The sequence below is a fragment of the Danio rerio genome, chromosome 25 (genome assembly GCF_052040795.2).
Source record: "Danio rerio strain M-AB ecotype USA chromosome 25, GRCz13ab, whole genome shotgun sequence".
NCBI classification, from domain to species: domain Eukaryota; kingdom Metazoa; phylum Chordata; class Actinopteri; order Cypriniformes; family Danionidae; genus Danio; species Danio rerio.
The window spans coordinates 11,812,044-11,828,380 of NC_141045.1; the positions used below are offsets into that span (position 1 = coordinate 11,812,044).

Sequence of the window (16,337 nt, forward strand, 5' to 3'; positions counted from 1 at the left end):
AAAATGTTGTCATGTAAACATTGACATTTTTTTGAATGCAAGGAAAAAAAGTTTTCATTTTTGGCTGCATCGTTGTCGTGTAAACATAGCTCAAGTGATTACACAAGAAGTGTGGTCCTCTTGGTTGGTTTTGCATGGATAAAAAAAAAACATTTTAAAGATTTGGGTGCCGCTGATTGCAAAGCCATGACAGCATATACTCAACAGTAAAAATTATAAATTTTACCCCTTTCCAAAAGGGAAAAACAACAACAAATCAAAAATGCATGATTACATAGTGTCATGGCTTTGCAATCAAAATTTGTAATTATAATTGAAGTCAATGGGGCAAAAACAGACACTAACATAATTAAAAAGTAGTCAATTTGGGTCTATTGTTGAGTATTTTTTCCAAAATATGTACCAAAAAAAGAAACGATTACATCTGCTGAAACGCAGAGAAAGTTGTGGCCAAATTAAGCCTCAAAATCACCTCAGAGTGGATGAAAACGTCCCAAACAGCACACAAAGGTTAGATAACTAAAATAAAATGTCATTGTGATATTAAGAGTTCAATAAAAGGTTGAATCCCAATTAAACTAGTGAAAAATAGGCAATATCAAAATAATGGATCCAATCAAATCAAAAATGTAATGCACCTGAAATAAGTGATATCAGAAAATACCATGACAATACAACTTTTCACACAAGAATACTGCAAATGGCAAATTTTAGACCATATTTTAGGCATATTTCTAATGTAAACAAACCAAATCACAATGTTTTGGCACATACTATCCTCCAAGAACAACACGACATGAGAATTTGGCTAAATATATCATTAATGTCATGCAAAAAAAAAAAAAAAGATTCTGCACTAAAACTAATGGCTCTTCTTTCAAGAAAACCCAACATCAGAGTCTTTTAACATGTAAATGTTACTTAAAAACACATAAAACACTTTGCGCATACAATAATCAAGCTTAAAATCCAATTTGAGCACTTGTGCAGTCTGTCAAAGCCCTGTTCGCTTGTAAAAATCCTACATTTAAGCGTTTTTGTTTTCTCAAACAAAATGACTCAAAATGAAAAAAAAATAAAAAATCTGTATGAGTGAAAGAATTGCTGGATTGTGTGCGCGGCGCTGGCCACAGGAGATGGAAAATATTACGAAAGTCAGGTGTCTTTTATACCCCTATAATTCAAGTGAAACCGTGTATCCTTGGAGCCTGAAACATCAAAGTTTAAGACCTCATGGTGAAACAGCCAGCAACAGCAACAAACTGTTACCAGGCAATTAACTATAGTGCTGTTTGGCTTGGACTACCACTGGCTGGATCTCGCCGCTACAGAGGCGCAAACTTGCAGTACTGTTGCATTTGAGCAAATTCTAGTGAGAAAACCAATGCATGATGGTCATCGGTTCTGAGGAACAGTGTTCCTGCTCAATAATCAATTAAATAATTAAAAAATACAGAATAATGTGAAGAAAATACATCAACTGGAAACACAAGTGACCTACTACAAAAAAAAAACATAGTAGGGTAAAGAGACAAAATAGAATTAACAAATATCTTATAAAATATACTGCGAAGTTATTGTTAGCCAAAACGAATTAAAACTATTTCCTGACCATTAAACAGAACTATACAATATTTTACAGTAAAATTCATGCATTGCATCAAATTTAATAATATTAACATTTAGTTGTTGCCTTGTTGTCTTTGAGTATAAAATAGCAAATACTTTACACTTAAATTTAAACTAATAAGTATTATAAAATACAATGCTAAAAAAGTAACATTAATATTTTAATAACATAAATTTCAAAAATGTATTAAGTAGGAACTAAAGTAAGCTACATAATATAGCAAGATAATACAGCACAACATAATACAGAACAATAAATAAACAAAATATAACGTAATGTAACAAAGCGCATTGTAACAGAGTAACGTAATGTGGGGCAACATAATATGAAGCAATAAAAAAATAACGCAACATAATAAAGAACAATAAATAAACAAAATATAACGTAAAGTAACAAAACACATTGTAACAGCGCAATATAGCACAACGTACAATAACGCAACATAATATAGTGCACCACAGTATAAAAAACAAACAAACAAGATATAATGTAATGCAACAAAGTGCACTGTAACAGTGCAACGAAATAAGGCGCAACGTAATATGGCGCAACTTAAAATAACGCGACATAATATAGCACAACATAATATAGAACAATAAACAAAATATACTATAACGTAACAAAGTGTATTGTAACATAGCACAACGTAAAATGACGCAACGTAATATGGCACAACGTAATATGGTGCAACTTAAAATAACACAAAATATAGCAAAACAAAATAAATATAGAACAACAAACAAAAATTATAATGTAAAATAACAAAGTGTAGCACAACGTAATATGGCACAACGTAATTCGACTTATTCTCCACGTACGAGCAAGTGCACCCACTTAAATCATTTAGGCTCGAGACTTCCGGTCTCTTTCACTTCCACTCATTTTTAGACGTTAAAAACAGCTTGTTTTGCTGCTTGGTTTGGCAAACTGATATTTTCTTATTATATTATTCAACTTTATCTGTATAGTCATGCATACACTTGTTTGTAGAGTAAATAGTTTGACCGTTTTCTGCCGTTTATAATTCCTAGTCATTTTGCAAAAACGAGCAAACTTCCGCATTGAAGAATAAGGTCAATATGGCACAACGTAATTTGACGGGACATAACAATGTAACAATATAATAATACAATGTAATGTAACAATATAGCGCGACATAATATACGTAAAATAACACAATGTAATATAGCTCAACATAATATAACAATATAATGTAACAAGTGTAACCATAAAATGAACCAATTCAGCAAAATACTACGCAATATAAGGTAACATTATATAGCGTAATATATCGTAAAAATATAGCACAACAAATATAATGTAACAATATAGTGCTACATAAAATAACGCAATATAAAGCAATATAATATAATATAATATAATATAATATAATATAATATAATATAATATAATATAATATAATATAATATAATATAATATAATATAATATAATCAAGCACACTACAGCATAATCCATTGCTGCCAGACAAGGACGTTTTCTGGATGTCTGCCAGACCTGTGTGGGACATTCATCACCTGTACGAACTCTGAGCTGCATTTGAAGCTCACAGCGTCTTCAAAAACAGCTTATTCTACCACTATACCATCCAAAATCAAAACACCCCTTACTCTGATGGGCCTTGGATGTGCCGCTAACTCAAAGACAAAAGAGCTATCATTAGCATGGCCAATGTTTTAGCGAGAGGCCCCTCGCTGGAAAAACCCTGCACAAATCAAGTTTCACGGCTCCCGTCGACCACAATGTGCCAGGGCCATTGGAGCAAATGCTTTGGTGGGACTTTAGAGAAAAGCATTATTGATCCTCTTCACACTTATGTTTTTTTTTTTGCCAGCATCCATCTGTAGACGAGCCCTCTGCCACCTCACATCGTTCCGCCACAAATAAAAGCCCTCTTTCAAGCTGTTGCTTTGCATTGTCACGGTGTTGCCATACTGAAGGGCCATCAAAATGCACTTCAGGATTTATTGTAGTCCAATGGCTTTGAGAGGAAAATTAAGACTTTTAGGAAAGGGGGAAAAATAGCTATTAAGACATAACAGACTATTTACGTAATGCGAAAAGACAGAAAATGGAACATGACAAATAAAAACACGTAAAACGAAATGTAAGAGGCTGCTATACATAATAATGGATTTCACTGATTTTCTTTTTTAAAAACACAGAAAATAAAAATTTAAGTAACAAAAAAGACTAAAGACTAAGACTATTAAATTAAATAAAAGACTTTTAAATCAACTTCGTCCACGTAGTGTTCACAGTAAAATGTATATAATTATATTTGTTATTTATATTTATGTCTTTTAATTATGCCAGCTGTGCACATAATTTGACTAGAAATTAAAATGTCCTGAATATGGTTAAAGGATTTATCCTAAATTTTCAACCCAGAATGGATGGATGGTTGGATGTTGAGAATTGATTAATATTGAGAACAGACGGATGTTGAGAACAGCTAGATGGATGGATGGACAGACGAATGTTGAGTTTGGACAGATGGATGAATGAGTACAGATGGATGGATGGCTGTTGAGAACAGCTGGATGGATGAATGGATGGATGGACAGACGGATGTTGAGTTCCGAAGGATGAATGGATGTTGAGAACAGATGGACAGATAGATAGATGGTGAGAACGAACGGACTGACTGATGGATGTTGAAAACAAATGGATTGATGTTGAATTGAAGCTGAATTAATGTTGAGAATGGATGGATGTTGAATTGATGTTGACAACCGATGGATGTCGAGAATAGATGAATTGATGTTGAGAATGGTAGAATGGACAGACTAATGGATTAATTTTGAGAACAGATGGACGGATGAATAGATGAATGTTGAGAATGGATAAGTAGAGCGATGAATGTTGAGAATGAATTGATGTTAAGAATGGATGGATGGATGGATGGATGATTGATGGATGGATGGATTCATGTTAAGAAAGCATGTATGTTGAGAATGGATGGATGGATTGATGTTGAGAACCCATAGATGTTGAGAATTGAGGAACTGATGTTAAGAATGGATGGATTGATGTTGAGAATGAATGGATGGATGGACCGACTGATGTTGAAAACCAATAGATGTTGAGAACTGATTAATTGATGTTAAGAATAGATGGATGGATTGATGTTGAGAATGAACGGATGGATGGATTGATGTTGAGAATGAATGGATGGATGGATGGATAGATGGATGGATGGATTGATGTTGAGAATGGATGATGGACTAAAGGATTGATGTTAAAAATGGATGGATTGATGGATGGATGGAGTGGTGTTGAGAATGGATGGATAGATGGACGTTGAAAATGGATGAATTGATGTTGAAAATGGATTGATGGATGGATGTACAGATGAAGCTGGATGTTGAGAACGTATGGATGGATGGGGCTGGATGATGAGAATGAATGGATGAGGCTACATGCTGAGAATGGATGGATGGGTCTGCATTTAAGAATGTATGGATGAATGGAAGGTGAGAATGGATGGATGGACGGAGCTGGATGGGTTTATACTGGATATAGCTAGATGGATATTGAGAACAGATAGGCTGTGTATGGGATGTTGACAATGGATGGACGCAATGTTTAGATTGGGCGGACAGGACTGATGTTTGTATGGATGAAATGTTAGGAAAGGATGGAGGGAGGTAGACAAAGTTATAGAGAATGGATGGATTGCAGGATGGATAATTGGTGAATAGATTAGTCGAATTGGATGTGAAGAACTACTGAATGGATTGGATGTTGAAAAAAGATGATTGGAAGGTAGGTGGACTGACAGGATGCTGATAAAGGACGAATGAAAAAAGTGAAAGAATTATATAAAATGACTGAAACTAGTTTGAAGATGGCATCACAGGGTCTATATTGTGTTTCCTTCAACAGCACTCACATCTCTGCTTGAGACTACCCTAAAAAGCCCTCCTGTTTTGCACAAGTTCTGCTCCACTCTGTTCTACATATTTGCCTTTATGGGAATCCAGAGGGCACCCATGGCACTTTGCAATCAGGGTCACAAAAGACTCTGTGAAAGCAGAATCTACATAATTGCCCCACAAAGCAGGGGACTTTCTACACCGGGGACGGCACATCAGTCAAATGAGTTATCTTAAACATCTCTACAATTGAGGGGGTCTGCGGCAACTTCTAAAGGGTTCAAAGGGGTGGGGTAAAGAAGGGGGTGAGTTTGACTGCTCGGAAAAGAGACGAAAACACACAGAGAGAGCGACAAATGAAAGCCCTGCAATTCCCATACTGTTTAAGGAAAAAAACAAAAACGTGCAAGTGCCTATATTCAAGGCTCCTTTCAGACGTGTGAGACCTGAGATGAAAGGAGATGTTCTTGGCACAGATACAAAATAATTATTCGACCATTTAAGAAAACAGACAGCAAACCTAAACCATATCGGGATGGTTGAATTTAACCACACACATCTCTGGATGTGCTTCTGTATAGTCAAATATAAAGATTTACAGATTACATTTCTTTATCGTTCAATAATTTACTGGAATTGTTTGTTGGTTAAGAAAACAGCATGAGAGTAAATGATGACAGAATAATAAATATTGAGGTCAAATATGATCAAAAGATCAAATATGATTTTGAACAACTTTTGAACAAGAAATGACTTTTCTAAATCTAAAAACTATGTCTTAAAACCAGGCTGGAGAAACATCTACATGGTCCTTTCACAAACATAAAGAATTAACAATGGAAATGTCCTCAACCTCAAATGCAATTCAACTTTTCAAGGAGGAAGGTTAAAAAAAAGCCCTTTCAGACAAGGCCTATCACCAGCCGTGTTAAAGGGGGCGAGAAAAAAAAAGCAAGAAGGCAAGAGGGAGGGAGGAGGGCCTGAAAGCCTCCATTCCTCTATTTATAACTATTCAGGCAGTGAGCAGCCACATTCCAAATGCCAGAAGGCACTTTTCAAAACTCCTCATTTAAAACTTAATGTTGTTTTCAGCTCCTAAAAAAGAGCCGCCCTCCCTCACACCCACCATCAACCAAAAGGAACCAGGCGGGTAGAAAAAAAAAAAGGCAAACAGTAACATGTAAATGTGACTCTGTTCGGAGGCAGCCCAGAATCGGCCCTTTCAAAACAAAAAGGGCAGCTGAAATGAGGTAAGCGAGCATCAGTATGCAAAAAAGATAATCTTTAATGAGAAATTACTGATGGTTGGGCTGTGCTGCAACTACGCCGATTAGCACTTCAAGGGCTTTTCTTCCTTTCAGAGGGTAAGTGGGCCAGCTAAAGAATGGCCTCTGCCTCCATTAAGGTGAATCTGAAGAACCCTTGTGAGAAAGGAGAACAGAACACACTTGTCAGCTGCTAGGAGCCTGGGGAATGCTGACCAGCCACCCAAAAAGTGCATCTGGTGCAGGGGTGGGGTGCTGTGCGTGGATGGAGGAGGACCTCCGCAAGGTTTCGCCTCCATTCTGTGGAGCTTTTGTGCTGGAGTAGGCAGGGGGTCAACTCTGAACACATGACAACAGGGCTTCCCTCCTCAACCAGGCAGAATATCCAGAATCTCTCCTAAAAGCACTTCCAAAAAAATAGAATAGATCACAAATGAGGTCCCAGAATCTTGATTGTTTCTCTTACACAATAATGAGATAAAATGAGGAGCAAATGGATGAAATACTCTGTCGGACAGATTTTTTATCTCAGAAAATGACTCCTTCCTGTTTAGAGCAGTGGTCCTCAATCTACAGGCTGTGGACCAGTACTGGTGCGTGGATCAATAGGTACCGGGCCTCACAAGAAATCCTTCAATTATTTCCGTTTTATATATTATATGAGTGACCATAATCTCACTTATATCTCACTCTCTTAAGTGCCCAAATCTAACCCACAAGCAGCAAAATGAGTAAGAAACAGACGTCTTTGAAAAATTTCTTTGCTAAGGGGAAAAGGCCCAGTTAAGGAACTGTAAAGTAATGGACAGTGCCAACCCATTAGTCCAAAAAATCAGGTAAATCCACCATGTCTGTGCAAGAAAATCAACTGCTTTAGATCACAAATGACGGTGGCCTTTTAGGTCTTTTCTAGGGTTCGCGCAAGTTCGTTATTTCCAATGGACGCACTCGAGCTTTCCAGACTCACCTGGTTGACAGAATGCTGCAAGCACACCACGAGTAACGTGACAAGAACTGACCGATCAGCTTCAGTCTGTATGGAATATACACATTTCGGTAGACTAATAATCTCAAACAAACACAGAACACAGAAACACTGCAGTGCTTTGTAATTTCCTCACCCGGTCTGTGACATAAAGGTTGGGGACCACTGGTTTACAGGTCTAAACAGTATTAAAAATTGTGGTCACATCTGCCAATATATTCAAGTATTGCTTAAAGACTGAAATTTCCTGAACTGAAAAACATCTGCAAGAATAAATTATTTGAGAAAAAGTCAATGCTATAAAAACAAGGCCAAAAATGATGGTTTCTGGGTGATGATCCTAATGCGAAAGAAATCGGATTTCTTCAATGCAACAACCGTTTCTTGGCAATAAGATTAAATAGAAAAGACCCAAGAAGATTGCACAACACTCCTCTGGAGTTACAAAGAAGATCTACCAAGACATCTGTTAAAAAACATGGACTCAAATATTTATTGTCATATTGTTCCAGGATCAAACTGCCTGTGCAACTGAATCAGATGTTTAGAGGTGTTCATCTAACTCCATAAAAATTAAAGAAAACCGAACAACTTCATCGCCATTCAGTTACACTACAAAGGCATTTAGGACCTAAAAAACCTTTGAAATAGAGTTTCAAAGTGCAGCTTTTGGCAATTAATGTTATAATTTCCATGTGTACTACAAAAAGACTATCAAGTGCAAGCATGTTACAGGTTCATCCTACTGGTATTAGTAGACAGTGTGTGCGCAGGCACATCGTGTTCTTTACAAAGTGACATTTTAGCATTTTAGTTGTTTTTCTTTATGCATTTGTGTGAACAGGGCTCATTTTGAAAATGTTTATCACAGTCTTTTTTGTATCATTTCTAGGAAGCAACTAAAATGCTACATAACAGTTATCTCAACAGTTTTTCATTTACAGCTAAGAGATTAGAGACATTCACTTCTGTCCCCTACTTCAAAGATCTTTCGTCTAAGAAGAAAAGCCTCAGTAATCTCACAACTCTCCTTGTGAAATTCAGAGAAAATCTCAACAATGTCTCACGATGCACTCAAATCTGTCAGAAAAGATGTGAGCAATTTTATCTTCCAAGACAGAAATGTTAAAACTATAAATAAACCATGGATGGCGTAGTCGCAAATATCTTATTTGCAGTTATTTTTTAAAGAATTTCAGGGAGAAAAATCTGAGACCAGGATGTCAAGTAAACAAAATATATGTAAGCTCTTCATCAACCCTGCTGAGCTTTGACCAATGCAAAGTTCCTGGATGATGGTGAGTGACCAATCCATTAGAATTTCAAATCCATCTAAATTTTCATTCCCCCCAAAATGGGCTTTCTGTTGCTCAATGGCTGAACTGATTATACAATCTAGGCTGCAGATCTAACAAAGAACATGTTATACAACTTTCCTTTGCTGTGAAGAATGTGAGAAAGCTGTCAGTCAAGTCCTACAAAGTTTCCGATAATACAAGCAAAACTGCAATCACTGGAAAACTGTTAAAACGGCACTGTTTCAAGAAAACACATTCTCTTTAAAGAGAGGACCTCATTATTCTCCCGTTGGGATGTTCTAGGGGGGAATTATTCTAAAAAGTGTTGCACGTGGACTTCAATGAGCATCTGGCCTTTTACCGAGCTCGATCTGTCAGCAGGAGTGCCGTAATCCTCCGCTCATTCAGCCCAGCTTTAACACAAGAAAACACCATCTCGCTCCTCCCTTTGACAGCCACAGAAAACACCTCCACATCTTAAAGAAAGAGTAAAACAGACTGCACGCAAACAGGGACTCGCACTGAGCCACTGGTGCTTTTTAGGCCGCCTTTGCCCTGCTGTTCACCCTTAGCCCGCCTGTCCCGCTGCCCCATCCCTTTAAACGCCACAGCAGGGAACCTGGCAGACTGAAAAAAGCCCTGGGTTACAAACAGGTTAGTTGTGATGGCATTTTGCTGGCTGTGTCTGTCTGCAACCTGTCCAAATCTGTCTGCTCACTGGGAGTCCAGTGCATCAATAAATAATACCTACCCTTTAGAGGGCACAGTTTGAAAGTGCTTACCTAAACTCGCCCTGTACCTAGGTTAACTGGCTTATGGTGCCTAGACAACATGTGACTGTTATGCAGACATTTACTATAAGTACTTGATTTGGTCAGTTTGTTAACACTGTTCGATTCATCTTTATTTCTATAGCGCTTCTACAATGTAGACTGTGACAAAGTAACTTAACATTCAAGTATTTTCATAGAACTGAAAATGTGCCAGTCCAGTTTTTAGTGTTGAAGTTCAGCTTAGTTCCAACCAAGCAAGCCAGTGGCGACAGTGACGAGGAACAAACTTCAAAAATTGACGAAAGTAAGGGTAAAAAACCTTGAGAGAAACCAGGCTCAGTTGAGATCCAGCTAGATAATGCATTAGGTCTACTAATAATGAATTACTAGTAATATCTATTAGTAATGCATCACACATAATTGCATGAATTATGTCTAGATAACAAAATATTGTTCAATGAATACAGTGAAAAGAATCAGGTTGTTCAGAATCAGCGTGTGAAATAGAAAATGAGTGCAGGAAAATAAGAGAGGGATGTTTCCTTAGCTTCTTTTGTGTTTACACGACAGGGTTTCAGGCATACTGACTGAATGAAAAACCTCTGTATTATGACACCCAGGGACCTGTGCCTACAGGTAGCTGACTAATTACACAATGCCAAAACCACGAAAACGCCCAGACCACGAAGCCTGTGCCACAAAAGAACAGACACAGAGGAAACAAAAACAGACGGAGAGAAACTACGACAGAATAAATCAAGACTTTTGGTCTGAGGCCTGAGTTAAAAAAAAAAGAAAGAAAAAAGAAAATACTCTATCTAAATATGAAACCTTACACAGGAAATACTTTTCAAATATACTTGAGGTTTCACAACAGTTGGGACTTTGGACAAAAACAAAAGTGCGGGAACTGACCGGATGGCTGTTGTCACTTTTTTCGAGATATTACACAACCAGTCTAGGATTCCAAAACCACTTTACACTGAAACAACAGCTTGATAAACTTCAGTGTCATTGGAGAATGTGCACTTAATGCACTCTTGAGTCTCATGGAAACCCACATTTTGGAATCATAATTATTATGAAAAGTGCTACACAAATAAACTTGAACATAAATCAACATATTGAGAATATTACGCACTGCAAGAAGGGGGTGTTATTCAAATATCTGTTAAAAAAATAAAAAATAAACAATGGGAATGTTGAAACAAGTCTATTAGAAGAGTGTGTATTTGATGATCATCAAATACACGAAAGTATTTGAAGGACTAGCTGTTCATTTTCGACAAAGAATTTGCCCTTGGATTCTCAGCCAATCCTTGGATCCCCTCTCATTACTCCACATACTCAGACTATTCAATCAGCACTAAAGCTCAAGTATCATTTCAGCCTCTTTGTTGAGCATGGAACACCATAACATTTTACTGCAACTCATATATGCTTTGAGTGTAGGGAACCTAATGAGCAAAAGTCACATTGAGGTGACAACTTCATATAAGAGAAACCTCAGCTGCCTTACCTCAATTTTGTCTGTTTTGGCATCACCCCAGTAAAGCTTTCCGGCTATATAGTCTATAGCCAAACCGTTCGGCCAGCCAAGAGAAGTGTTGAGAAGCACGACCCGGTCCGTGCCATCCAGGTTTGCTCGTTCAATTTTGGGCAATTCCCCCCAGTCAGTCCAATACATGTATCTGTACATATATACATAAAAAAATGAAAATCTGCAAAAATCACATGAAAATTCTTAGGAAAGAAATCTCAGAAATGATCTTAATGTGAAGTTCGTACCCATTTATGGGATCCAATACAATGGCTCGTGGTTCGTCCAGGTTCTCAGATATGAGGACCCGTCGAGAAGTGCCATTGAGTCTGGTCACCTCAATGCGATCTGTGCCAGTGTCCGTCCAGTAGAGGTTTCGTGCCACCCAATCCACAGCAATTCCATCAGGATGATTGATCTCATTGGTGATTAAAGTCTGGGCATCGCTTCCATCAATTCGAGCACGCCGTATAGCCCTCAACTCATCGTCCGTCCAGTAGACATATCCCTCCACCGGGTCATAATCGATGGCAATTGCATGACGAATATCATTGACTTGAAGGACGATATCTGTAAAGTCAGGCAAGTCCAAGGATATCCGCCGAAGATCAGTGCGACGAGCAAGTAAAAGCACCTGTTCTGCTCCTAGGAAAAAAATAGAGATTTGCTCAGAGAACAATAGTGACATCTGTCTTTATGTACATCCTGCAAAATATTCATCAAGTATTAGAAATGCCTTGCACTTTGACCTGAACTGTCTACTTCATTCAAGTTAAACCCATGTAACACAGTCTACAAAGATGTGGTGTATTAAGACAACTACCATGCCTAGGGCACAGACTCAACTCGTCAAAGAAAACAGAGTCTGACAGTAGCAATTAGCAACATGAATTGCAGAGTTGTCCCTGCAGACGGTGCACTGCAAGATCGCATTGCTCCATTACAAAAACCGCACGCCAGGTTTGAAATACCAACAGTAGAATCTGTCTAGACCCAATCTGTGGAAGCAATTAGGTCCAACCTTGTCCTTATTTAATCTCTCTTTGTAACCGAGCACGCTCCAGTACCCACAACACCAGCTGCGGTCCACGGCACCCAATAAGTAGTGACATCCATCAGTGCTGACACCAATAAGAAGAGGGAAAAACAGCTCCTTTAGGGTTTGCCTGGATTTTTTTTGCTCCTTTTGGTTTTAATTTGTCCTTCGTTCTGCCTTGCATGTTATCAAAGCGAGTGGACGTCTGACAAAACCAAAACAAATGCCTTCAATTTAGCCATCCAAGCTAAACAAGTATGAGGTGTGGACCCTTGCTTATGCTAATCCCTTGTCCTACTGGACCCGCTCGTGGTTGTACCCTTGCCGTTAATCAAAGTCCAGTACAATAGTGTATTGTTTTAGTTCTGATTAGTTGTCAACTAGCTTAATCCTGAGGTCAGTGGGAATATGTTTCATTTGGCCAGATGACCTCCCCTGTCTTCCACTAACGCAACTTTGGACAGCTCCATGTTTCACTTGCGCCACTGGAATGAGGGCTTGAAGAATGCATCTCATTGTTTCCTGGCCTGGGAATACACGGACTCAAATTTGAAGTTATAAATTCGAGTAGAAAGACAGAGCGACTTGGTAAGGGGGCGAATGTATTTTTTTGTAATAAAAGAGCGGTCTGTCGTTAACGGGCTGGGTGCACGGATACAATGGACGAGTCTGTTCTAGAGAGGCTAGGGGAAAAAAAATCATTGAGCAAGCCAGGGGGTGAAGCCTGATTTTGGAGTAGCCCTTAATGCTTAATGCATGTCCTCATTAAGAACAAAAGAACAATTACATTCATTCTAAATTACACAAATACACTTAGGTTTTGTGCAAGAGCAGCCCTTTTTGGTCCTATTATGTGGTCCTTACTTGCCATCTAGCTTACTTTCTATAACTAAGTTTAACCTAGTAAAGATTTTCTTGCCAAGTGAATGAAAAATCGTCAGACGAATTTACCAAACAGCTCAACTTAGAAATCATGGAATTCTCTTGGATTCTTTAAGATTTGATTGCGTTCTATGATTATTCCAGACTTCCAAAAGTCTCAACTTTTAAATTCCCTGATATTTCCATTCATGCCACAATGACTTTACCAGCGAATTACAATGAGCAAAGGTGCACATCTGGCTGAATTGAAAAACAGTCTAACCAGAGATTTCAGGCAAGAAGTAATTGGGGGCAGGTACAGAAGTTAGGACCCAAGTCGACCTCTAGTCTGGAGATGAGGAAGTGTATACAAACCCTTGAGTAATTCAAACAAACATGTTTCCTGAATTTGCCCAAAACTCACAAACCTTAAACTGACCTATTCAGCCCCCAAATAGTGACCCTGAAACATGACCAAGTGGCTTCCACCTCTCCCTCCAAGCATAAACTTTCATGAGAATGGGGAAAAAGTGGGGACATGTGTCAGTTGTTATGGAATAAAGTTATGATTCATGATTGCTGAATCAGAGGCAGAGAGATTTCTACAAAATTGTGAACTCAAAGGGGCCGCCATCTGTCAAACATTAGTCTCTGTCATGGTTTTCCACCCGGGACACCAGGCAAATGTTTAATAGATGCACAGTACGCCAATCCTCATACCAAAACCAGCCCATGAATGGCTAGAGTTCATAAAATCTAATTTTACGCTCAAGAGCAGGGACATCATAATAAAATTACAAACGCTCACAACCCTTTCCCTCATCTTAGAAACAGTGACATATCTATCCATCTAGAATTCAAATCAATTTGTTGTTTTATTGGTTTACCTGGCCGACAAGTCTTTCCGTCCTCTTTGAGCTTAACCCCTGTTGGACAAGCGCAGCTGTAAAAGGGAGGAATGGGGGAGAGAAGACACAGGTGGGAACAGCCTCCGTTCCTTTCACTGCATGGAGTTTGAACTGTGGAGAAAATGACAAGGGAAGAGGAAAGCTATAAAAACCGCTAATTATTTCACATTACTGCAAAGTGCAATGACCCCCAGGTTAAAAAATGACCAGAAATTAGAGCAACCCAAGGAGTGTGTGAATGTTTCACCACATCCTCACCTTCATTTGAGAAAGTTCATCAGATAGGGTGATTGTTTCAGAGGAGTGAATTATATTGTAAATACAGGGCTGTTACATATATAACCACAGACCGAAGACATTAACCCGTGCTTACTGATGTTCTTAGTAATGTTTTAGGGGTGTAGTGTTTTAGTAGTGTAGTACTCTTACTGATGTTCGTAGTAATGTTACTGATGCGCTTAGTAGTGTTTTAGTGGTATAGTATTTTTACTGGTGCTCTTAGTAGTGTAAATAACCACATACTGAATAAATTAACCCTTACTAATGTTCTTAGTAGTGTTTAAGTGTTACTGATGTTCATAGTAATGTTACTGATGCTCTTAGTAGTGTTTTAGTGGTATAGTATTGTTAGTGATGTTATTAGTAGAGTAAATAACCACAAATTGAAGAAATTAACCCGTGTTTACTGTTGTTTGTAGTAGTGTTACTGATGTCCGTAGTAGTGTTACTGATGCGCTTAGTAGTGTTACTGATGTCCGTAGTAGTGTTACTGATGCGCTTAGTAGTGTTTTAGTGGAATAGTATTTTTACTGGTGCTCTTAGTAGTGTAAATAACCACATACTGAATAAATTAACCCTTACTAATGTTCTTAGTAGTGTTTAAGTGTTACTGATGTTCGTAGTAATGTTACTGATGCTCTTAGTAGTGATTTAGTGGTATAGTATTGTTACTGAAGTTCTTAGTAGTGTAAATAACCACAGACTGAGAAAATTAACCCTTGTTTACTGCTGTTCCTAGTAGAGTTTTAGTGTTACTGTTGTTTTTAGTAGTATATTAGTAGTGTAGTAGTGTTCCTGATGTTTGTAGTAATGTTACTGATGTGCTTCCTAATGTTTTAATAGTGGTGCAGAATTTCTGATGTTCTTGGTAGTGTTTTAGTGGTATAGTATTGTTACTGATGTTATTAGTAAAGTAAATATCCACAAATCGAAGAAATTAACCCGTGTTTACTGCTGTTCGTAGTAGTCTTTTAGTAGTGTTACTGATGTTCGTAGTAGTGTTACTGATGCTTTTAGTAGTGTTTTAGTATTACTGATGTTCTAGTAGTGTTTTAGTAGAGTTACTGATGTTCATAGTAGTGTTACTAATGCTCTTAGTAGTATTTTAGTGTTACTAATGGTCGTAGTAGTGTTTTAGTAGTGTTACTGATGTTCATAGTAGTGTTACTAATGCTCTTAGTAGTATTTCAGTGTTACTTATGGTCGTAGTAGTGTTTTAGTAGTGTTACTGAAGTTCATAGTAGTGTTACTGACGCTCTTAGTAGTGTTTTAGTGTTACTGATGTCCGTCTTGATAGTGTAAATAACCACAGACTGAAGAAATTAACCCTTGCTTACTGATGTTTTAGTAGCGTTACTGATGTTTTTAGTAATGTTACTGATGCTCTAAGTCATGTTTTAGTGGAATAGTATTGTTACTGATGTTATTAGTAGAGTAAATAACCACAAACTGAAGAGATTAACCCTTGCTTACTGATGTTCGTAGTAGAGTTTTAGTAGTGTTACTGATGTTCGTAGTAGTGTTTAGTGTTACAGTCGTTTGTAGTAGTATTTAAGTAGCGTTACTGATGTTCGTAGAAGAGTTACTGATGCTCTTAGTGGTGTTTTGGTTTTACTGATGTTCGTAGTAGTGTTTTAGGGGTTTTACTGATGCTCTTAATAGTGTTTAAGTTTACTGATGTTCATAGGAGTGTTACTGATGTTCTTAGTAGTGTTTTAGTAGTTTAGGAGTACTACTGATGTTTGTAGTAGTGTTACTGATGCTATAACTAGTGTTTTAATAGTGTAGCAGTATTACTGATGTTCTTGGTAGTGTAAATAACAACAGACTGAAGAAATTAACCCGTGCTTACTAATGTTCGTAGT

At 37.8% G+C, this 16,337-nt stretch overlaps 1 protein-coding gene across 2 annotated transcripts in view; it reads right to left on the bottom strand.

Moving 5' to 3' along the window:
• lrp5 (low density lipoprotein receptor-related protein 5) overlaps window positions 1-16,337 on the bottom strand; it is a 127,145-nt gene that overhangs the window by 54,530 nt on the left and 56,278 nt on the right. For both annotated transcript variants that reach the window (NM_001430956.2, NM_001177458.3), the window contains 3 exon segments: window positions 11,368-11,539; window positions 11,637-12,033; window positions 14,173-14,304. In NM_001430956.2, coding sequence (NP_001417885.2) covers window positions 11,368-11,539; window positions 11,637-12,033; window positions 14,173-14,304 — 701 coding nt within the window.